The sequence below is a fragment of the Liolophura sinensis genome, chromosome 1 (genome assembly GCF_032854445.1).
Source record: "Liolophura sinensis isolate JHLJ2023 chromosome 1, CUHK_Ljap_v2, whole genome shotgun sequence".
In the NCBI taxonomy this organism is placed as follows: domain Eukaryota; kingdom Metazoa; phylum Mollusca; class Polyplacophora; order Chitonida; family Chitonidae; genus Liolophura; species Liolophura sinensis.
In genome coordinates this window covers 70,600,739-70,627,168 of record NC_088295.1, presented here as the reverse complement: position 1 = coordinate 70,627,168, position 26,430 = coordinate 70,600,739, and the positions used below count along the sequence as shown (strand labels likewise).

Genomic DNA, 26,430 nt, shown 5'->3' with positions numbered 1-26,430 from the left:
ACCACAGAGTACATGATGAACATCCATTTCCAAACGCCATGCATTGACCCCATTCAGTACTTTGTATCTTCATAAAGAGCTGGCTCATGTAGTGAAGTAATAACTGAAGTTTCCAGAATATTGTAATCTTGCCTGGTCATTCATATATCTCCAGGTTACAGAACCAGTATCTTAGAGACCCTTGCACATGTAACAATGCAACATCCACAATGTAGAAAAAAGGTTGCTTCCAAATGTTTATGGTAACTTTTTGCTTGTTAAACCAATTTAATAAATCAACCAATTTAATCGCATTGAAATCACATTAGGATAGACATGCATACAGTGTATATGCATGGAAGCGTATATTAATTAAACATGGAACACATACATGTGCATGTTAATGTAGGGAACCTATGATGTGGTTTTATAACTGGGCAAATGTTGACTTACAGAAGCATCTTATTTAGGTTACAACTTGTATAAAACATTTAAGTAAAAATCTGGACCAAATTAAAACAATGTCAAAGTGGAGACATTTTCCATGAAAAATACAAATATATTATTTAAATTTTAAATTTTGGGTATTTCAATTAATACTTTTAGATTTCAAATCACAAATACTTTATTTCACAAGCAAGGGGTGGAGTACAAGCTGTTTTTATAATTGGAAATTGGCAGAAAAATGTCAGTACATGCTTCAACAATTATTATAAATTCAAAAAGGTCAAAGTGCAGCAGAATTTGGAGGTCTTTAGGACACGCACGCTTTCAAACGAATACTGTTAATGATAAAAAAAATATAAAAAAATAAATTAAAAAAAAAATGCCTAGAAGGAACATACAAACAAGTAGCTAAAGCAATTTAAATGCTACAAACAACATGCATGCAACTTTAAAGCCTAAACGAGCTGGTGAAGAGGTGCAGACTGTTACATAATGGACTGTTATCATAACTGTAATGCATGTAGACAGGGGTGACAACCTTGTGCAGCCAAGGTAGAAATAGCAGCTGTATTGTGATTCTCATCTGCTGTCCAGATGCACCATGGAAATGATTATTTCTAGGAGCAGCCACGCACCAATTTTGAAAATTTCAAGTACTTATTCTTAGTGTTACTATCCAATATCTTTCCACACTTTCACAATCACATGTGTTTTTTTCTCCAGAACCTACAGTTAGCAATCTGAGCAAATTTTGTAACCCTAGTGTAAGAGAGACAAGCAGCATTCTCACTGGATTGATGGATGTTACATAAATGGGGTTAAAGTAGAAGTCTTATCAATATTGGGGATTTAAACATTCTGGAACATACAGAATAAGAATCACAGTTTTGCTGGTAAGAACAAATGGTCAAATTAATTGTTACAGTTAAAGTAATGCAACTATGTCTAATATTATACACCAGTCACACAGAAGTTTGTAGAAACAAAATTACAATTGATGGTGTAGTGGATATACTGAGGACTGGATGTTGTTCAGATATAATAGATAATAATGTTGATAACGACCACAGACAGCACATATTACACAAGTGCATTGAGAGAATGCAAGAGTTTTAATCCCACCTAAAGTCAACTCAATTTAAATATGGATCTAGAGATGTTTGGAGGGTGTTTTCCTTACTCACTGGTCACTGGGTCAAACATAACAAAGTTACTCACTGTCAAGTATCCAGTTGACTTTCCTACATTTAAACCCACAATAATTTATTAAAATGGTATTCAAAACAATTCAACTCCGATAATAATAAAAAAAAATGCATACAAGACTATTTTCAAATAACACTAATATGACCTGTATGCTTTGAAAATGAAGCTGCTGTTAACTTCAACACAAAGCACATGTGTGTGATATACTAGTAGACAATCATGGTTGTAAGCAGAGGAGTAATAGATATTCACTGATAATGGCTTCCAATGATGGTCATTTTTCAGAATATTTAAATCTGATGTCTTGTCTGGAGAGGTCTGTCCTGGGAATATGTGTGAATCTTGAACATTTCTTTATTTAAATGCGTTTTCTTGTTGAAAAACTTAGCTTTATTACAAGAGTAATTTACAATTTCAATGTTTTCACAGAGATTTTGTGGAATTAGTGCTGGAGGCATGGCTCCAATGTTTCTTCTGGAGAGGTGTTATGTATTTCCATGAAATAATCCCCCCTTCACACAGGCAAAGTTAAGCTGGTATAACTTGCAAAAGTGGCTCTGAGCCAGTTTGACACCGCCTACGTGAATGCAAATTGGGGGCATTTAATCCAGTTTATTTGGCGACGTGGCTTTAAACCGGTTTCAGGGCTTGAGTGGGGTTATCCGTGCTGAGTAAACGGTAACTGGATTAAATGTCCCCGATACATGGAGGTCAGGATGATCTTGTAATTACTAAACCGGCTTACATGTGACTGTCTGAACGGGAAAATCCCTGAACTGGCTTAAAACCGGCTTTGTCACATGTTCGTGTGAACGCTCACATTTTTACAACTGGCTTCAATTTAAACCAGTTCCAATCTGATCAGGTTTAAATTTTGGCTGTGTGAACAGGGTATTATTTACATTCTTACAAGAAGTTTTTCTCTTCATTAAAACAAAAAAATGTTTTGGGATATTAAATTTCACTCTTCAATAAACTAAACCTAAATAAATACTTATAAAATTCAAAAATTTAATCAGGGTAATTACTGTTGACAATATAGGTGAAGTACATAGAAAGTTTGCTTTACCTACATAATCAGGTAATTAAGATGCATGAAATTCTACAAATAAACATGAGCATTGTAACACCCACTTTTTATTTGCCTCAAGACTTAATATTGTGTATATAATAATATGACTTATTGGAAGTGTGTACTTTTGGCAATGTTTTTTTTTGGCCCTCAAACGGCACGCGTCTAGGCATATCACCACCTTGTGATAGTAAAATACTCTTTTTGATGAAATCAATCAGTTGAAAAATAAAACCAGTGCCTTCAGATGCAGAAGTTTCATTAATACTGCCTATTCAATATGATGGTCTCTCAACTAACACAACTTATTATCATAATGTGGGTCATAAATATTGAAGCTCCACGTCATGGATCAACCAATAGCTTATTTTATTAATATAAAAATAAGAAAAAGATCAACACGTCTTCAGGGCATTTCCAGACAAGAACAGATAGATGTGAAGAGTAGAGTCGAAATTTTCAAATGCAATCCAAGCAATGCTCATTTCACACAGAAGGGTTTCTCACCCTATGAGCGAATTCAGCAGTTTTCAAATATCAGACGACGTGCACTCCAACTTGTGTTTAATACTAAGTCAACAGCACACACAAATTCAGTTCCTTAATAAAAAAAAAATCTGATCTAATGTCTAGATCATTGCCTTGAAATCGAAACATTTGCTCGAAAAGAAAACATTTTTCTGGAAAAAAAAGAGCACTTTCATCGCTTGAAATCCAGCAGTTTCTTTCAAACCTGTCCTTGTGCTTTGAAATTAAAAGCAGCCTCTTAGTATCTAAAATGTGTATTGATGATTCAAGTGTAATATCTTGATTGGTTAACTGAAATCTGGACAAAGATACATACTCAGATTTGTGATCTTTCAGTGAAGTAATGGTTTTCTCCTTTCCACCGTCGGTAGGTGTTCGTGGACTGTTTTCCTGTCAATCACAGAAACACTTGAATGACAATCAACACTCTACAGAGTTTATTCTGTTCAACTACATAATTAAAACACATCACCAGAGATTCTCAAAGCTTGCCTAGTCCAAGCCATAAGATAACTGTACATGCAAGCCAAATAGTACTTACTTATGGAACTAAGAAGCCATCAAGTGTTTTATGTAATTCAGCCTTACAGTTGTTCCTCTTTTATTTTGTCTAATGACCATCATTAGATGTATTCTCTTGTGCAGGTGAACAGCCATACATCTGAACTAACTATGCCAGCCCAAAACATTAACAACACAAAAAAAGAACATGTAGCTTCTACAACTAGGGCATTTGTTTTCTGGGCAAATTAAATTCAAATCTATGATCCTTGAGAGTACAATGGTGAACAATGGATTATACATGTATCATGTCTTCCAGCACAGGCCATGAAATTTGGTGCAAATAAAATGATAGTTCCCTGTCGATTACATAGAGTAATTATGCAGACCGATACAACGGTTGCACCAATCTGTAAACCCGAACGTTCCCACAAATGCAGCCCTTGAAATGAATAGCCGGTTATATTAGATTTACCAAGCATGTAGCTGAGCAGACGATACTAGACTAATACATTTTAAAGGAGGGACAGACAATGTATTTCCGATGAATACCGTACATAGGCCAATGTCAGAGATATGGACTTTTGTTGTTTTTGCAATTATTGTAGGTTTGACATACATGCAAGCGTCTTTGACTGAGTATTATATTATTTGTGTATATATATTAAGAGATTGAAACTCAAATGTTAAAATTGCCGTAGCAGCAATTTGCGGATGGTTTCGCTCCAAAATGTTTACCTGACAGGACATGCCCAATGTTTGTGAGACAAAAGGGGAATAACACACAGAAGCGCTATGAGGTGATTGTCCTTAAATAAAGGCATGTTGGTGTGGTCCTTGGATCCAGAAAAAGGATATTGACTGGCAATAATATCCATTCAGTTTGGATAAACCTACCATGGATTGACCTTGGGGGTTTCCTCTCACTATAATTCTAGTCGCAGTTGTTATAAGTGAAATATTCTTGAGTACGGTGCAAACCACCAATAAAATAAATAAATAAACTGGCCTTTGGAAGCACGACTGTTGACTAACATAACATCAGAATGCCACTAGACAAGAGCTTTTTATCTCTAGTTTTGCAGAGAGTTTCCGTTGAATGCTGACGGTTGGCATGTCTTTCACACAGATTATCATCTGACATCGTCATTAATGGTGAGCCCCACTAGCTATTCTTCGTTTGACAGAGTCAATCTGAGCAAATTGATAGCTGACTGTACTGTAGCTGACTTTATTAGCAACAACTTCACGTATCCAATTTGCACAAACAACAGATCTGTTTTCGTGTCATGGCAAAACCGAACAATCAGTCATTCAAGGATTAAACCTGCTCACCAATTTTTGGGTTACATCAACCACCCAAATTTTATGGCCTGCATCACTGGTAATACTTATTTACAGAAACATTAAGCCAATCAAGTAAAAGGTTAAGGTTGCCATCTCAAGAACAGACTGCAGGGTCGATCTTACTTTTGGATGGAACTAAAAATTGAACAGCCAAGGGAAGATAACTACTTGACATCACAACAAATAAAATATCACATTAAAAACATCAACAGCTGATATGTTTCAACCGCCTGTTGTGAAGACAGGGCATTACATAACCATCAATGTTGCTTAGCTGCGTGACAAAGCTGACAAAATAACTATCTGCACTGTCTTAAGAGGTTTATTGAGAAAGTTAAGTAGGTTTACCTTCATCAGGTTATTCCCCTGGGCAGCACTTGACATGGAAATCTTTTGAATTCCTGTTTTACCATTCTTATCTGGAGGGCCAGCTTTCCTGTCTCCTTCCTTCAAAGTGGAAATAAAAACATACAACATACTTTAACAGTATATAGTATAACAAAAACTTGATTTTAAAATCCTGCTGAGTCACCCTTATAACAAACTGCACAGTCGTGTACACACAGACACAATGCAGCAGGTTGACTCTGGTATTCTACATGATCATCATGCTTCCACATAGCAAGTGTTTGAACCCTTGGCAATGGTGAAATACCTTTATTTCAAAAGTGGAACATTGTCGTCACCTTTGTGAGAGACACCATCTAATAAACGTTTTTCATAAGATGATTATATCATGCTAAAAAATATTCGGTAATCACAGTATATTTATACATGTTGTTGCCATAAAACACATTGTAGTACACAATTTTCAAGTAGAAATAAGGAGAATTCCAGAAATACACAAATATATATATATATATATAGAGGCCTACATTTAATTATGAGGGTCATTCAGTGACATAGTAATGAATATAATGAATTAATAGTGAGGGGCTATATGCCTCAAAAAAATTCTTCATCAATATTTAAAAGAGTATCAGACTGGTTTTGAAACACAAGATTGCTTTACAACAGAACTGATTATTTCTTGAAATACTTTGAGACAATAAATTATGTGCTTTCAGTCCCATGTATAACTGTTTACTGGTCTAAATGAGCATTATCAGTGTACACCAACATACTGGCTCAAATTTCCTGTAATACCTGAAATACTGGCGACACACCGATGCTCTCTTGTTAGTGGAGAGGGCTTCCTAACACACGTAACTATGTGTCACAGGGCACTGCTATCATCAGGTAACAATGTGACAGCTCCGTGCCAGTAGGAGATATGTATTTATTTGATTGGTGTTTCATGCTGTACTAAGGCAAGTAGGATATAAGAAGTTTGTTTGCCATGAGCTTCACATACATGTAGGTTATGTACATGTATCAATGACAAGTGGCGAGTTAGAGTTTTATGAGTGGATAGAGTACTGTAAAAAGTGGTCTAACCTGGTCTGTCTTGTCAGGGGTATCGTTTTCCTCACACTTGATACCTCCTCCTGACATAAAGGCCACTTTGCCAGGACCTACAACAACAGAAAGCTCTGATTAACTAAAACCACATAAACCCAAAATCCAGTTCTTAAAGTGCATTGCATCTATTTCTGTAACAAGCAGCATTTCACCTTTCAGTTGTTACACCGCCTAAAGATGAACTGTATACTTGACACCAGTAAGTTAAATGTGACTTATGTATGTTGGGTGTTGATTTGCTGTATACACTTGTGGTATACCAACTAAAGGCGAACTATGTAACAAAATAAGGAATCAAATGAGATTTGTTCTTCTGTAATACAAACAGCAAAACAGGACTCGGCATCAAGTGTATATAGGAACACACACCAAATAAATGGGTCTTGAAAATAAGCAGGGTTAGTTCCAAAAGCAGAGAAACAGATCAAACCCTGCACTCTATTAAAAGTAAACGTGGAATGATCAGATTTTATTCAGTACTAAATTCAGTACACAAAGTAACACTGAAACAAATCATATTTGTATGTTAATGTATGAATATTTTTTGCCTTTTACATTCTGAGGACTTAGCAATCATGCCACAGGTCAGTAGCCTGTCCTACAAAGCAGTCAGAATTTGTTTCCTGCAACTTAACTACAATAAATCCTCACCCTCAGTTTGGAATAAACAGGCTTAGACTGCTTTGTAAGACTGAGGTGGATCTGAACACAGGTTTATGTATTCCAGGGTAACTTGTGCAGGATTTCTATGGATACCAGTACTCCAACAGCCATAACAAATGCCATACTATGTGAATGAGTTGTACCATTTGATGATAGAGAACAAAGATACGCCAAGTTTGACACAGACGGACATGTGTACTAAAACATGCAGTACTCAAACTTCAGGAGGTAAAGCAAGGAGATTAAATAAAGACTGAATGTTAGATGAGCAGGTACTTTGATGAGATAGGAAGAGAATATAGGGAAAGGCTGGCTGCAGCATGCCACAGTATATTGGTTCATTCTTCAACAAGAGCAACAGAACCCGGCAAAACAAACTACAAAACATGTATAGTAACTACAAAGGCATCTCGGTGGACAGGTCAAATTTAAATTTGATTAACACATACAGATTAAAGATTATGGTGTTTACCCGGTGGGACAGCTCCATGGAGGATTTAATCTGCTGATAGGAAAAAGTCGAGTAAAGTAACAAATCAGGATTAGGTTAACACAATAAAATCTAAGAGATTTACAAAAATGCCCTTCTAATACTTCATCTCATGTTGCTAAGGTTGGGGGAAAGGTTACTCATCAAATTCTGATGTCATCAGAAAATTTCTTTTTCTATCTTTTTTTTTTGTTGTGTTTGTTTTTTTCCCCATTGTTTTGGTTTTCTTCTCAATTAGATATTAGACTTTAATATGGAAGTCTGCCATATGTACATGTATATCTTATTTCCTCTAAAGTCATGCCATTAAGGACAATGATTCATATAAGCAGATACTGGTAAGTTAAAGATGTGTGTTACTATCTGTCACCAAGTTAGACAGAAAACCATCCCACTTTACAAGACAAACGTTAAAAAACAAACATTACACAACCCCAAACAAACAGTGCAGAGTTTCTGAAGCTTGAAAACAAACAAAACAGGAATGTCATGCAATAAATATTTTCTTACAGGCCAGAGAATGTTCCTGGCAAAAAACAAAACAAGAAAATATAACAATGAAACAGTGATTTGGCTAGGGGGAAGAACACTGATGAACTGGGTGCCTTACATTTATATGTAAAAAGCCTGGATCTTACTATTTACTTGTTATATATACAGTGTATGTAGAGTTATGCACACAAGGTTGTTAAATAAGAGGACGAATACCCATGGTCTAAAGTCATGGCTGGTTAATGGCCACGCCATGACATACATGTACACTAGGTGCATGTGAACATCTCAATCATGCATCGGATCACTTGAGATACATGAAAACAGAGGGGGATAGGAGTTGTGTTGGGAAGGGGGATAACTTGCTTAACATACAGCCTATACATAAGCCATGTCAGAGTCTCAGGTTGTACTGTGGTACAGCAGAAATAACAATCATTAGTCAGACATGGCAAAGTGTACTTTTTTAAAATTAAGATATAGTTTGTTTTCCAATTGGACATGGAATTCAACTCAGCCAATACATGTACATACTTTGAAACATGTTCAACATAGCTGACATACTCTGACCTGGCTTGCAAGTACTGGCAACACAGCAGAAAACATCATTTCTGTCAAAATATCAATTCAAAGGTTAAAATGAAGAGTAAATCTCCTGCTATACAGAGAACAGTTGAGGCAAATAAAGCAAGCTTTAAAAAAAAGTATCATTTACACGTAGTTCATTTTAATCATATAAACTTTCATATAAACTTAAAATGGTCTGGCCGTCTGAATTTTCAAAATTATTTTTTTTTCTCTTCAAAATAACTACACTGGAAGAGACCTTAACAAGAAGTGCAAACAGCCATATATATATATATATATATATATATATATATATATATATATATATATATATGCACTGTATATTAATGTGAATGGTATATGGTAATTTAATGTTCCATGCAAAACAATGCTAGCATCAGTGTCATTGATAGCTGGGCACATGTGTTACAGAATATATAAATACAGTGTACTAACCACTACCAACACACTTCAGGTAGAGGTGGTTAAGGCACATTCAAAAGTTACCTTTACCAATTAAGTTTGATTAATTTATTTTAATAAGGCAAAGTTCCTGCCAATGTCATATTATGTGTGATACTTATTTCATTATACCATCAGCCAAATTTATCCACATTATGCTTTAAGTTTACACAATATGAAAAACAACCTCAGATCTTGATTTGTGCCATTATTAGAGGATTATATGCATTATCAAATATTTGTCAAACTAACTACACATAAGCATGTGTATGATAGTACATATAAATGTAATAAAACTGAGAGTTTAACATGCATCTAATTTTTTCAACACTATGTAATGAAACTGTTACAAACCACAAATGAACACATGTAAGGCGCTAAAGTAAACCTTAGGCCAAATTTATCGATTATGATGAGCAAAGCTATCAGTCAATTTCTCTGAAAGAAAAACTGAGCACTTGTTAGGACACAAAACATGTGCAGTATTTGTTCAAAATGCCACTTAAGAACAGTCAAAATACCAGAGATCACACATGCAGGCTGCAATTTAAAGTAAGCTTTTGTGAACAAATCTGTCTTATGATAACATATATAGGTACATGTACTACATGCACATATACTTAATACCTTCCAAACATAAACTTTAGTGGCAGACAAAAGTGACGCTTTTTCCCTGCACAAATTCAGCTGGGCTTTGTTCTGCATTAATAAGCTAGAGGTTAACCCTAAAATTTAGCCCAGTTGAACATATGTGGAGAGCTGTTCAGAAAGCTCAATGAATGTTACAAAAAAATACAGATGTTCATGTAAACATTACCGAATGAATCCTCCACATACATGAACAATCCTTCAAAAATAACACCCTGCACACAGAAGTATGAATGGAAGGTAAACAATTAACTTGCATAACTAGGGATGGTGCATTCATTATGGTTACTGTTCAGGTATTCTTACATAGGGGTTCTTGTTACATTTTCAAATACCAAACTGTCATACTGAGGGAATTTATAACATGTTGATACACGTTGACTGTTAGGGGGGAAAGTGTGTATATGATGTGAAATTAGGTGAACAGTGTTCCTTGTATGCACTCACTAGGGATGCGGTGTACCTAAAAGGTAAAATAGAAAACATATGTGCAGTATGTGATACAAAGAACTAGAAATATTATGAAAGTCATGCCGTAAGTTAATGGACATTCATACACACAGTGATTTCTTGAAATGAAACATTCAAATTAGACAAAGAACACAGAAAATCACAACAGAAATGAAAATAGGCACAAGAAAATGCGAAATTACAAAGTTAAATGAAATGCAGTAGACAACAATTACCTATAAGCGATTTCATTAGTTACAAAAGAACATTAACAAACCTTACAACAAGAAATACTTCTGAAATATGCAAAAGACTTACAGCTTGTTTAGCATAAGATGTCTAGAGCTGAGATAGAACTAAAACGAACAGTTTGAACAAGTACAAAAAGTTGACCAAAAAATCAGAACTCAATGCGTTATGTTTGAAAGATACCACCGACCAGTTAGTAAAGCTATGTGAACTAGCTACAATGTACATGACATATGCTGCATGAACTATGTACAGGACATACACATGTACACATCTGCAAGGCTATTAAACAGCTAACTCACCGTGTAAAGATAGGCGGTTATTGCTTTACAGCCTGGACACAACTCTATTAGTAACCCTAATTGTTGACCTAAATGTACACGTATATATACGTATACACACTAGTTTCTCATACTGAAAACAAACCACACCTATTAAGTTTATCAGATCCACTCATAAAATAGATCACACAGGCTATGTATTTACCACACAAAGTGTTGACAGAGACAGTATTGTGGCTACCTGGAACATCTCCTCACCTCTCTCAATAGACATGCATCAGTAATGAAGCTACAGCTGAGGCCTGGTCCCACCTGAGCCAGAGCAGCAGTTTACAGGTTTAGCTGTACAGATATTTATAAGCTGATATCACATCACCATGCTCTGACATCCACACTGGTACATCTGTACAACCCATCTCCCCCACACTCACATACACTATCAGTCTGATGCTGCTATGTTAATCCATGCTGATGCCAGAAAAAAATTTCACCCAAACTACCTACTAAAATAATAGGGGTATAAAATTCAAAAGTATTATACACATGTTAAATATAGCTGTAATGACATAATATGCATAATTTCACTTCCGCACTGCACCTTCACGTACTTGTATGAGCTCTGTTACTTAACGAGAAACACCCCTGCATACAAACTTGTTAATCTGTATGTAAAATATATGGGCAAATAAAACATGAAGTGACACACTGTACCCATTTTGCGTTTACTCTAAAGTGTTATCAAATCGTTTTTATGATCTGGGTGACCCAAAACAAGCTGGTCAGGTCAGATATATGGTTAACATCTGACCATATTTCACATACCTATCCAAAACTTCAGTCCAAGGCGAATGTCTAATGAGCTGACAGCTTACAGTATTACTGACACTATATGTACATGGACAACCACCACCAAGAACTGCATGGAAACATCCCATCTCAGCCTATTCAGATAAAGCTGTGCACTGATCAACAAGCCAGCGAGATGCCACCAAAGCGGGAGGTTAGTCCACTATATAACCACACCACAACACAGCTCGATGTACAGTCGCACAAAACTTGTTGTAACTAAGGCAACACCAAGATCAATTCCCAGACCCTGCCCACGAATCTATTTGCCAGCAGTTCCATGTGGATACAAAGGTCTAGCACACTGGCCAGAAAAGCAATTTCTGGTCAGCGTGCTTGTCAACACAAAAATCCATTCACTTCCTTACAAAGCAATGAATTCCAGATTTAGATCTTCACAGATTTACTGATCAACTCTCAGCTCACACGAACCAATGAAAGTCCATGATTGATTATTAATAAAAAATGCTTTGCAGACATGTAAAATTGATTTAGAGACTTGATATTACTGTCTAGAGATGAACAAAAATCTTTTTGGAATTCCAAGAACATCCAAAACATGAATACATGAACATGTATTGAGTTAAAATTTAACAGCAGTTATGTTATTGGCCTTCTATATTACCACAAGAACATCACTAATATTCCACAGTCCACTCCCACATGCATATCCATCATACATTAACATATCCACTACCAATTACCAGTAATAAAGATCCAAAATTTGATCACCACAATAGCTTGTGCCAAAAAACCAAAAAAAAAACCCTTTTTACTGTCTCATATGCTGGCAAAAATATTTATCATGTTCCTCACCACAGATTTTGAAATCGTTACATTTATGTGTCTCCAAACAACTTCAAACCTCTCAAACTGGCATGGTTTGTACCCACACCTGCATTTGAAACATAGTTTAATATGAACTACATGTACACATTAATCTAAATTTAAGTTGCCATTTGCACATACCATTTAATGGTTTCATGTAGGATAATAAGAGAAAGACAAAATTTATGTTCACATCTGAATTTCTATTTCCATGAAAAAAAAAATGCATCAAGCTTACTTGATAACTATGGATGAAAGAATGGAAGAATTTGGAAAAATTCTACTGAGAAGTATAAAAACAGAAACTGGGCTTAGTTGGCTTAGTTAATTGGTAATCAACAACCTATACATGTTGTAAATGCACATTTATAAATCATATTAGTGTCGCACGACAGATATAGTATGAGAAAGTGAAGTACAATACATACCATATATATGAAAATACATGTAAAAACACTTCACAGGCAATTAACAAGTTAAACAATTTTTTTAAACATCATACTGTACACTGCATTCAAAACAGACAAGATACTTTTTCCCAGCATCTCCTTGGACATTCCTTCATGTACATGTGTGCTTTAACATGCGAGTTGGAGTGGTACGTAAAGATAAAAACTCTTGTTGCCTATTATAAAAGTAAATGAAATTTGGCTTCTAATCTAGTGTCAAGTCTGGTAAAAACCCGCAGTTGAATTGAGATTACCAGGCAAGAAGTTGGACATATTGAATTCATTAAAATCAGACTGGAGGTATCCAGGAAGTAAAAAATAGATGTAAATGTATAGCACCCAGATGTTCCATTTAAAATGCCTATGGAAACCATTACCCCAGGTGGGCCGAAGTATTCACATACTGGTAACAGCTTTAATAGGCTGTGGGTTACAGCTCAGAACAAATCTGTGGACTGAACATGTATACATACATATGCATGTATGTACTTTAATATAGCATTCTGTTTATATGTAGCTCGAATCTTGTTACATTACGCACTAACTATGTGCTCAAAAACCAGCTCACTCAGATGTATTTCTGTAGTCTTAAAATTTGTGTAATCCAGAAAATGTTTTTTTCTTCTGTAAAATGGTCTTTTTCTATATAAAAAAAATCTAAACTTCCTTTGCAGTGTATTGAGGGCTCTTGCTAAAGTATCTATGTGAAAGTAAATACATGTGAGAAGTACACATGTACATAGGCAAAGAAAGAATACCCCATACACCATCCCACATCCACTTCAACAATATCTCATGCACACATACATGAAGCCATCATTTATTTACTCTTCATCATTAAAATTTTACACAGATGTATGAATCAAACCATAAAATGGGTAAATTAAGATCACACAGAGAACTAATTGGTAGTAAAGAGGGCGTAACAACACATATACACAGGCAGAGATGTTTGTATGGGAAGGCAGTTATAATAAAACACATATTGTGGTATATTATTTATACATGTAGGTCAATGATTAACTCATATATATATATATATATATATATATATATATGCTTACAAATGCCTATTCAGATACTGAAGTCTGAGACTATTACACAAGTTTGAAGGTAAAGCAGGGTTAAAGATTTACATCCTTCAGAATTTCCTTTTACTTACTCATACATCACAAAGACTGCAGTCCCATGACTACACTTACAAGGAACTGTTCTGCTTTAATAGTACTCAATAAGTGTGGGAAAAAAACACTCTACTGAATGGTTTATTATGTATGCTTATTTCACTGACAACATAGTGACAGATTTAGCACATGTATGAAAGCAAATGCAATTCACAGGGAAATCCACCATGAAAGACCAAACCACTAATATCAACATACACATACAAATATTGCCTCTTTATTACTTTCCACACTGGGCAATGGCTATCACTTTTACTTAGATTTCTGCTGAAGGTAAAATATATGTGAGACTGATGGTGCTTGTTACTGTCTGCCTCGACCCTCAGGTTAATCAACAAAATACTTACCATTTAGTGAAACTTAAGGTGGCTTTCTGGAAGGAGTATATTGCAAGGAGATGATATGGGGTGAGTAATACAAATAAAATATGTATATGTCTACATATCAAAAGGAGAGAGTGTGGCTTACTAGTTAGCAATGTTAGCAAACTTACAATCACATTAAGAGAATGCCAAATCGTCCACAAAGGAAATGGAATTATATTACTCTAAATAGCCTTTCTATTCAGGGGAATAAAGGGTACTTAAACTTCTCTTCTGACTGGCAAAGATGATGTAGAATGAAAATGTTCACTCTTGGTTACCATACACCATCACATGGCTTCCTGCCAAGTCTAGTTTAAAGGCATACATAGCTGTATCGTGCATGCTTGATTATGGTTGCCAGAAGGCATGTGCCACACAAGGATTTATTTTGTAGATGTTTTATGAACAAAAAAACATATAACAATTTTAGATTGAAGATCATATAGAACTCATCATAAAGAACACCTTACTGCAAACGGAGGAATGTCTCAAACTTTGGTTAGCTTTAGTATAAAGTAATATCTATATATATAGTCTCTTCTTTCAGACAAATAGTGTAAATCTCTGTGATGGAAAGTACCAAAGCCATACTGTAAACCTTAAATGTTTAAGCACGAAAGTTCTCATTGAAACAACAATATTGTAGTGCTTTAACCTGCAAAGTTTCTAACAGAGAAAGCATTATCTCCAGAGAACCACAGAATTCCATCTATGTCAGTTTTTAATACATGCTGGGTATTTTAGAGCTACCATGACTACAGGACAAGTTGACATTGATAAATGTTTGAACACCACTATGGATATCTATGTACAAATATATAATAATAACTGTTCACACTGAAGTCTACAGGAGACAATGGTTAAAACATAACCAGTAGTACACGTCCAGTGTAGTATACAGACTGCCTGTATAACAATGTATGGCTGAATGACTTTCACTGGTACTGGCTGAATTTTAAACAGCAAAGCCCAACTGTACTGCACTCTTGCCAGACAATTCATGAACAAAATGGCAGAAATGGTAGTGCAAAGAGCTTAAACAGCCAGTTCCAAAAGCTGTCAAGTTCCAAGATTAAGAAAGAAGTCAGAATCAATACATCAATTAGCCAGAAGTGGATCAATATATGGAATGTGGTTAGCTGGTCACACAGTATGTACATATGAAGACAGGAACTCAGGCAGTCTGCCACTGGGCCAAATCACTACGCATTGATCATGGAATCTCAGTTCAATCTGGCTCACCCAAGCTATAGAAACTCCCACAGCACAGCCCTCTCAGCTGTAAAGATGCCAATAGCTGAGCAGACCAAGGTTTCAGATATCAGGAATGCTCTCCACATATGCTAACACATATCCACGTACATCTGACAAACTTACTGTTTCACAAAGTTTGTTGGTGACTAGAGTTTCCACATCATTTGATAAGCCAGACAGTACTCACATTACCACCACCACCACACTACTGCACACAAATCCATCACCATCATACCACAGCCCAAACAATCAATCTGCCCAGAACACAACAGCAACACTTGCAACAGTCACTTTCATATGTAAAAATACAGCATAAAGAAATTATGCTGCTCTCAAGCAGCATTATTGAGAAAAAATGACATAAGTTGATAAGTCTATTCCAAGTAATGTAGTCTTACACAGTTTAGTATGACTGTTCCAAATACTTCAGTTCAGGGCAAATATTGGTAGAAATATAAAAGTCAAAACTGTGGCAACATAAAATTCTGACATGCAACTATCAACAAGTATTAAATAAAAAAATATCAACTCTATTATAATAACAAGTTACTTAAATATAACACAAGAAGAAGTAATGAGTATCTTGTCTTTTTCTACTGAAGCAACACTGTAACGTAATACATGTACAATGCACACCCAAAAATGGTTTCTAAACTATGTTTCCTGCAATCCCATATGTGCATGATGAAGAATAACATTTAGATACATGATGTTGTAACCTCTGATCTCCGCTCAGATCACACTTGTGTACAGTTCATACCTGAATACAAAACTATTATGGTGACAATGGAAATTTCACAGTTGACCTAATCTAAAGATAAAAAGAAATTCAATGTGTTCCATTGTTCTTCACACAGAAACATCTCCGTGAGAAAGCATCAAGATGCTTACAAACATTTTTGCATGATGTGCTATGTTGATTTACATGTATGTCTTCCAGGCAGACATTACCTGCGCTTTTTCCTTGGTTTTTTGCCACACTGCTGGCCTGAGGGACACGAGACTTCCCTTTCTCCATCTCCGTTAACCCGTAAAGTGAACTCCAGCTGTCTCCTACAATACCAAATTAATCATATAACCCTGCTAGTCTATGCTAAATGAAACACTAATTGAATGAATTGCACAACCTGAGGCATCTACATGTACGTGGCATAAGTATCATTAATAACACTATCATTTACCCTACATGTAACTATCAGCATTTTTGACATTCAAAAACTTCAGTGGCACACCAATCCGAATACTACCCTACAGAATTCATGGTGTATGAATAGTAGTGGACTACCTACCTGCATAGTTCAAAAAATGGAACTGTATAAAGTTAAAACATGACAGTAAGCAAGGTTAAGACCAGGGCCACTAAGAGCAGAGCCGCAGACTGGCGAAGAACACAGTCTTCCATGGACTGCTATACAGCAGCTGGCCATTAATCAATCACATGTCCCTTGATATAAATGTCGAGTGTACAAAACACATTTCTGTTCCACAGCGACAGAGTGCAGCCTAATTTCACAATGAGTGCCTCATATTACAGATATGGAACACAGCAGATCAATAAAGTTGTTCAGATACATGTTGGGCCACTCATTATGCTTCAAGCTCCATTTATATGAATATGGAAATGTGATTAGGCAGAAATCTATGTAGGTATCTTTGCGACCTGGCAGTGGCAGACAACTCCATCTCAATTCTAGTCTGGATCATTGGTTGGATAACACTCCTAATAAATACTATATGCCACTGCCTTTGGTAAATGTATGGCTGGTTTCACACAATACACCATGCACACGGTCATGTAGGTTGTCCTAATTTTGCACAATAAACATCTATAATAAAGACAGAGTTGCCCAGCATTTGTATACAACCACATGTAGCAGAAATTTACAAGTTAAAGAGAACATGCTGATACCAAACTAAATGAAAAAAACTTTTCTGACAAGGCTTATTCACATACATCAAGTTTTCAATAGCGGCGGATGGCTCTACGTGTACATACTGCAAGGCCCTAATCATGATATGTCTGATGCCATCTGTCGGCAAATTCATCTAGTACAAAATCAGGAAGTCAATAAATACCACACCAACAGGGACATGGGGCCATTAAATGAAGCAGTTTGGAGGGGATCAATATGATAATACTCACAACTGGTTGTCTGGCAGTTGACTCTGAGATGTGCTGTGGTTCTGTCCAGCCTACCATCAGACTGCAGCTCTCACCAAGTACAGGCTGCCTGACAACCTGACTATAAATACACCTGTAACAGAAACAATGACACCACATCACAAATTTCCCTTTCACACATCCCTGCCTTTATCATAAAGCCCTGCCCATCACTATTAAGTTTGTGGTGCAAAAGGGCGAATTCTCAGGATGTTTATCCATCTACGCTCTCCAGATGTACATGTATGTACCTTGACAGATTATGCCGTTACAGCCAAGTCCTATCTTCATCAGAGCAGTCACAGCCGTGATCACCTAGATGTATATGTATGGCTATGCACACATGCCTCGACAGAACTGCCACCACATGATTTCATTCTGACTGCCAGGGGCAACAACTTCCCTGCCAGCAGCAGTAATATTTAACTGCTTAACTAAGAAAACCAACCCGGAATAACAAAAGACAAGTGATCAACTCAAACGCTATTATGCATTCCCTAAACTTCTCTGCAAAACTCAGTTCAAATGTAACTGCCTAAAAACACAGACCTTATCTAAACAAATGAATATTAATGTATGTGTATGGTACACTATCAAAACCTAATGGGTCTTTGGCATATGCATATTTAAAAACTTCCTTCTCACTAAGAGTCACCATGATCCATCACATGATGAGCTTCAGTGCTTAATTATCCACCAGCAGAACACGGTGTTATATCAGGCTATAATCTACCAACATGTACCTTTCCTGGCACAAGAGCTGTAACTTGCCTTTCATTTTTTTGAGAGCAAAATGAAGCAATTTAGGGACCACATGTACTCGTTGAGTAGTAGCTGCAAAGCAGAGTTCAGGGCTGTGTCAGCACTATCAGGGTGGCTATCATCCATTTCCATCGGCTGTATAAATAGTAACTCAATTCACTGAAAAGCACAATGCATTTGGGGCTTGGTGCTCTGCCCAGAATATGTTCATATGGAATGATCCACATACACTTGTACCAGAAGTGCGTGTACAATGTATGCCCTCAAACCCCACCTCCACCACTGCCCAAGTCAGAGTACATTTACTTTCAATGGCAACATATGTACATATGTAGAATTATGTACATGTACTTCTAGTTCTGTTTCCTGTTATATCGAAATTCCTTGCAACACTAAAAGGCCTTCATGCATGTACTTAAAGCGCAAGGCTTAATAGCATGACTGCAAAGTACCAGTCACACCATAGTGAGAATGTATTTGAACCAGGAACCTTTAACCATATTGGATAACTAAAACTTCTACAAACTGGAATATAGGACTTCACATTCTTATTATAAAGAAAAGAATTTATATCTGAAGCACCACATAATGAATCTGCACAACAAATTTAACAAATGAGGACTATCTTTTGAACAGTTAATATACAGAAACCAACAACCAAGGAGAATCATGTAATCTGTTACACACATGTATAGACCTACGCAACATAACTAGATCGGCCTAGTTTTCAAACTTAATTTAAGGTTCCACTAAATGAACTGTTCACAAAATTTTCATCAAAACTGGACAATATTTGGAGGAGTTTTATTGGACACAACATCCAAAACAGACAGATAGGGGAATGCATGAATGGACAGACCCAAATTAAGTTTTTCATTAAAGCTTTGGTTAAAAAAACATTCATTTAGTATATGTACAGTGTATGTGTAAGAGCAAGGGCAAATGTGATTGCGTGGTATTCCCATGCCTTGTGAATGCTGAGTGAATAAAGTTCACCATCACATATAATGTATATGTACCGGGCCTATTACTACATATTTACATGTATGTAAATATTTCATTGTTTCCCTCACTTTCTCTCAATGGAAATAAACAAGTGTTCAAATATTACAGTATATAAAGCACTAGCGAGGCAAGGACATGTTTAAACACCATATACTATTTCAGAAAGAAGTTCATGACATCACGTGAGCTCAAAACTGGTTTACATCTACATGTACATGAATAACCTTTTTGTTGGCTGGAACATCAAATACAAAAGATCATGTATTGAGCATACTTCTATCAACAGTACATATACATGTACTTTGAGTTCGTATTTCATAGAGGCAAAACAAGTTCATAAAACACAAAATCAATACAGAACCTTGGATCAGCCACTGTAGGGTAAACAACTAATGGAGTTGAGATAAATAATTAAAATGCTGGGCCTTTGGTCCCACTTATCCAGTGACTATGGCTAAGTATATCCTAGATCACCCCTTGTGAGTCTGCCTAGGGCCACACTGTGTGGCAGGGGTATGGTTAGGGCTGGCCTGTGTATATTGGAGTGTTAACACATCACTGACCCACATGCCAGCCTCACTGATTCCAGGATGAAATGGCAAGGCCTCCAACCTGATCAGCTAGCCAATGTAAACAAAGTCTGTACCTGCCTCCTTTAGGCACTGAAAGGTACAGGTCATACAGAAAAAATACATGTACATGTAAATGTACTTGTGTGACATGCAGTTAAGTAAATTGGAATGGAATATTTAAGTTTAATGAGCTAAATTCCCCTAGGCACTACACATGTGGCACTTGCATTCCCCTCCACCTCTGATTTCTGTACTCTATGTACATGTACTTTAATGATTAACATTAGCATTAACATATCAATATTACTGCCTGGCCAACACAATTAAAAAATATCACCACTTTCTAGGCGCAAGGGTTAAATCTTGAAATTTGTATCTGAGCCTGTGTCCTTACTTTAAACTTATACTTTGTAGCAAGACTACCAAAGAGCTTGCCTATAGGAGACACATGATTGCAGAACTTCAGCTCAACACAAAGTACTGAAATTGTTAATTTGGTAATTTACGGTAATTAATATAGACACAGAGCATCAGCAGTGGAAGATTCCCCTTATGTCATTGTGTTTTATGTGCATGTAAAACTTCAGGAAAATACTTTTTGAGATACCATACGTAACATTTTGTTTATGTTTGATACTAATACCAATACACAAAGGTACATATAAAGTACAGGCGAGCTACAAATGTAGCTGGCAATCAGCCTCTGTCACATTTTTTAAAATTTATTTAGAAAATAATAATAATAAAATAAAAAAAAAATTTAAAGTTCATGAAAACAAGACTCATTTGATTGTACAGCCATGTCTTTTCACAGGCACTGTCAGACCCTAGATACCAAACCAACTCTTCTCAACCATGGAGGTGTTGCAAACCGCCATGATCCAATCCATTATTGGATTTTTAAACGTCTCCAAAATTTCAAATTTTTAATGAGCCTGTCTTCTCAATTAAACCAGGAAGTGCTAGAAACCAGCTTAAAAGGCAAGCCTGGATACTGATTCATTGCATGAATGTGATAAAAAATTTGCAAATCACAGTGTGCTTCTTCAGAGCAACAGATCAATGTGAAAATTCTAAAAAATATGAAACACACAGAACCCATGTATATGTACACACAATGTAACAGCCCTCATATATTATCATTATCAGCAATATAAAAAAAACCTGTTAAAGCTGTATCCGTTGGCTTCCACATGGAATGAAATGGCTATACAAGTTTACTCAACTGTAACCTGGTCTAGCATCTTCGTGGTACATGTACATGGGACCTGCCCTGTTATCATAATGCCAGGCATGCTGAAGTCAGTTGGCGCCTGTGGTCTATGGGGCAGAAACACAAAACACAAAATATAACACAAAATTTAAAGCATCAATTTGAGCGGCTTTCTGAAACTCAGGTATACTACCTTGACACACACAGCAAACAACTGTCCTTCCAAGTACTGATCAGAGAGAATTATTGATCACCTGCTGCTCACCTCTTCAGCCATACCATTTCATCACTATAGCCCGAGTGGAGAACCTACGTGTACACACAGTCCCTAATGTGGAACATGATTACAAAGAATGGCAGAATGCTGGGCACTAGAGCTGCTCTGATGCTGTGGAGTGTAACAGAATACAGTGTACTGAGCCATCAGTAATCTTGTACACTGTACTCTGAATTTCATTCCTGTAGAGTTCAGCCACCAAAAAGCTTTAGCTGACTTGATGCCAATGGCAAAACCACCTGACTTGAATTGCATTTACAAACATCTCTATATGTACTTTTGAAGGTTTATGTAAAAGACAGTATCAGACAAACTATCCATCAATGACTGCAATGACGTACCAAGCAGTACTGAACAGCACCAATTTGTGTCTCTGAACGACAGGTCCAAAAGGTCTGTGACTATCAGCAACAGAACATTACGTTTCAAACAATGTTTTTCAGTTCCAACCTGATTATAAATGATTCCTATGAACACACAACTGAACACATTAAGAGTGCTTCAAAACAAACATGCACTGACATGTGCATGTTTCTAGTGTAAACAAGGGGGAAGTGCAGCCTGCAGACTGTGATTATCTGTTCAGTGATGCATACATCTGCCAGGTCAGGTTAACAATTTAGATCTATGATGGTAAAGTCTCCGTGTAACACAACAGAATTTTGTGTTACACTATAATACAGTTGATATTAAAAATGAAAGAAATTGTTCTCATCAGTGGTATGTCTCATACTAAATGGAAATTATAAAAATACTGAAGTTTACAAAAACCACATTAATTTTTGCATAATGACAATAAACTTTTAATTAATCAAATCACTGCATGCCTTTATCAGTGAGAATTTATACAATTTCCACAAGGTTCGCACAAGTGATCTTACATGTACGCTTGGTTGGTATGTACCAGTACATGTATATGGAAACAAAAACTTTTATTATGTGTGGTCACAAGGTGAAAGGGAAGTTTTTTTACAATGGGATGTATAACAGAAATACAAGTAGAGCTCTACATGAATTAACAAGGTTAAGCATCAATGGAGAAGGCTAAAGTAAACACTCTCTTCCTCAATGAAGGCACAAGATGCTGCCAAGATATCTCCAAGCTGGCACATACTTCTTACAGCGCAATTTTTGCTCCATATGCTCGTGTTACATCACTAACGCCACTAGACAAGCTTGACCTTGGATCTTGTGTGATACAATTGGGCTTGTTTAGGCTTAGCCTCATCACTAATGTCCTCTCAACCACCTTTACACTGCATTCCTCAATAAAATTGTTTCAGATGTCGGTCAGAATCATGTTGTGCATGCTTAGATAAAGAAAATGCATGTGTATCGAGTATAAACAGAGAAAAGGTTGTCAAAGAGTGTTTGTGTTTTCTGACATCCTCTCCTGTCTCATTACTGTGACTCCACTGAACTTGGCATTCAAGATTTTTGTATAAAATTTGATAGTGGTGGCAGTGATATAAAGTGAACACGAAGAGCGCTCCATGTGCTGTAAGGAGCATGAAGCTGGTAATGGCATAAAAACTTTCTGAAAATGTAATTCACCGGTACACCTTATAATCTTTTTAAATGCAAGCCGCTCTTCACGAGAACAAGCCAAGCTCACATCATTGTATCACATATTAGTTGTAAATAGGCAACTGATTTAAATAGTGAAACAAGTTTAAATGTGTCACAGGATACACCCAACCTCGTATGTGATGCAGCTGTTGAGAGACTACAACCATCTCTTTTGCTGTTGCTGTGCAGAAGTGTCTCCTGATTGGATTATAAAAAGAACATGGAAACAGCAGAAAAAAAGAAGATAATGATAAAATTCATGCTCTAAAACTGTATTCATCCGTTTAGATACCTGGCGCCCATTTTGAAAACACGTTACCACACAGTCTGGATGTTCAATCCTTAGAAATAACACCTTATTGGATAACCATAACAAAAATTGTGTGCAGCGACCGGAAAGGAAGATGTTACGAAATGGATTTCACCAGCTAGAAGTAAGTGGTTCAATGTGCCATCTGTTCTCTACCATTTAGCCAAGGATGCTGGTCTCTGACTGCAGGTTGAGCAGCTGTGAATATGATGTATCCACAGGCCCTTGTATCACATCAGTAGATCACCCATGCATGCCTACACCACATGCTACACATATACTCTAGGTCTTAAAAAAAAAAGAAAGGGTGGAAAAGTTGTATTCCCTTACCCCACCTCAACTATTCTGAATGGACTCAAAGCATTCTGCAGCCAGTTTTGCCACAAATCTCCTCCGCGGATTCTATCTAGCACATTCTGCCTTTTACATGTCAGGCTTTTACCATAAAAAGACACATTTCAGATTAGATCACTTCTCTTGGAAATCAGGGCAATTACTATCCCAGTATGCACCTTGACTGACAACTGCATATATGATTTTCCTTCTATACATGGGTCAAGTTAAGTAGGTCGTGAAACACCATATATGGAATCGCACTTTTTCATCCTCAGGTTATCATCTCCAAATATGGAAAATTATGGGATAGTAATCGCTGCGATTTACAAGAGAAGTGGTCTAAACTCAAATCAGGCAGAAATGTGTCTTTTCCGGGTAAAAATATGTGTTGACTGGGCGCATAAATGGCCTAATGTATTAGATAGTATCAGAAGAGGAGATCGGAGTCAAAATCGGCTGCAGAATGTTTATTTAAGTCCATTCAGCTAAGTTGAAGTGGGGTTAGATGTGACGGTGTTCCCAACCTTTCTTTTTCATAAGGCTTAGGGTATACAGTAGGTACAGGGTGATTTGCTGAAACAAGGGCTAGTTCCCTTGTTTCTGATAATCTGGCTATTCTGGCAATTCCTGATATTTATCTGCCTCAATGTTTAATCGTTGAATTAAAAAACCTGGTAGGTCCATTCCAAAAGGCACTTTGTGGAACAAAGTGGGCCATTAAATCCACTCTAAAATGGCGGCACACACCGACTTCTAGAGTGGACTGAGAAGAGATGGGTCTTTTTCATCACTCCTGCACATTTCAATCAATTTCAGACTAGTTATATGCAGAAAACCTGATAAAGTGTTGACTGCCCTTTTTAAAATCGACTGATCGGGTGCACACAAAATCCAGATTGAATCTGAGGTCACGGGCAGAAAACACAGACAACGAAGCAGATGTGCACATGATAGCCACAAACCTAGACTGGAGCATTTAGAATTAATTTTTTTGATTTGACTAACTGGGCAAATTTTTCTTTCTGTCATCCATGATGGCTGATGAAATTATCGCTAAAGTAGTCATTTTAGACTGGTTACATGGTCTTGTCTTGTTAGGCTGATTTCCGTATCTTCAGGCGCACTGTTAAAAAATTTAAGTACACCCGACTCGCCATGACAGCACAAAGTTATTTTGACAAGCGAGAAGGAAATGTTTCCGTGGATTTCGACAACATTTCGACTCGGGAATGGATTTACACTCACACAAGCCGTAATGAAGGTCATACTCTCTTTAATAAGCACCAGAAATTGACGTGTACTGCTGTTTGAGAGTGGTTGTTTCTATGCCAAATGAAGAAAATTACGCGCAGAATTTCTGTTTAAAAAAATTTCATTTCGGGGTTGTTTTAAACCTGTTAATTACCCCTATATATTATGCATATTCTTCGTTGGAATTTTCCAGAAATTACGTCATGGTTGATCTTGCTCGGAACCCGGTCAACACCCTGATGTGCCCCGAGCCCCGTCAACCCTGTCACTACAGTGTGGGCAGGTTGACATATACATAGATACTGCATGGCTTCTTCAGGCCAGCTTAGCGCCCTCTAAGACCTGCCCCCATTCGCCCAGACCCGTTCGGTCTGTCTCCAACAGTTCTTTTTAAACATGGATCATCGTTGACGTCACTGTTGCAAGCTACTTAATTTCTAGAGTGACTGTTTGGGCATTAACAAAACGGTACTTTGAAGCCATTTTTACCTCCAAAGTGAAAGTTGATGATAATCTTGATAATCATGATATTCTGCATATTAAGAAATAAAACCAAAGCGTTTCATGTATCCTTTAAGCCAAGAAAGACCGGAGTGACATTGTTCCGACATACCGAGATCGAAATTTTATATTCACATGTATCTAAATTCACTTATCTCTCAAGTAACTATGAATTTCAACGAATTCACTCTTTGAATAGGACTGCACTTACTAATAAATAAATTAAAACAGGACAAAAATTCGCTACGAGCACGTTAAATTTCATGTTTCTGTTTTGTTAGTCTTGTAAGCATAACAACAACAACGGCAGTACATTCAAAAACGGCTATTTAACATTAGCTTTAATTTTCCAGTTAGCACAACCAAGTTGTTAGTGAAACAAAACATTGTTGTTGTTTGACAGCGCATTCACGACATAAAGTAAAAAACCAGTGCAAGAGAAAATGTCAATATACCTGAATCTGGTTTCCCAAGAATTTCTCCGAGTCGGCCATTGCGGCTGTCCCTGGCCAAGTTTTTTTCTTCAAGCTGATTGGAGGATAGTCACAGAGGCCAGGGGCGGTTAACTCTCGCACCAGCTGTCACTGTAGGGTTGCCAGTGTAGAAGGCAAGTGAACGCGTCTTTCGTGCAGACCATGCTTTATGTTTCAGGTCAGCATATTGCATGCATGATAAAAGTATAAAAAAAATTATGCCGTAGAGCC

At 36.7% G+C, this 26,430-nt stretch overlaps 1 protein-coding gene across 1 annotated transcript in view; it reads right to left on the bottom strand.

Annotated features, from left to right (window-relative positions):
* Positions 1-26,233, bottom strand: part of LOC135463659 (G patch domain-containing protein 8-like) — a 35,579-nt gene extending 9,346 nt beyond the window's left edge. Inside the window, 6 exon segments of the mRNA XM_064741030.1 lie at positions 3,549-3,622; positions 5,429-5,527; positions 6,518-6,594; positions 16,721-16,822; positions 17,913-18,024; positions 26,182-26,233. Coding sequence (XP_064597100.1) covers positions 3,549-3,622; positions 5,429-5,527; positions 6,518-6,594; positions 16,721-16,787 — 317 coding nt within the window. The 5' untranslated portion in view covers positions 16,788-16,822; positions 17,913-18,024; positions 26,182-26,233.
* Between the last annotated feature and the right edge of the window lie 197 nt (positions 26,234-26,430).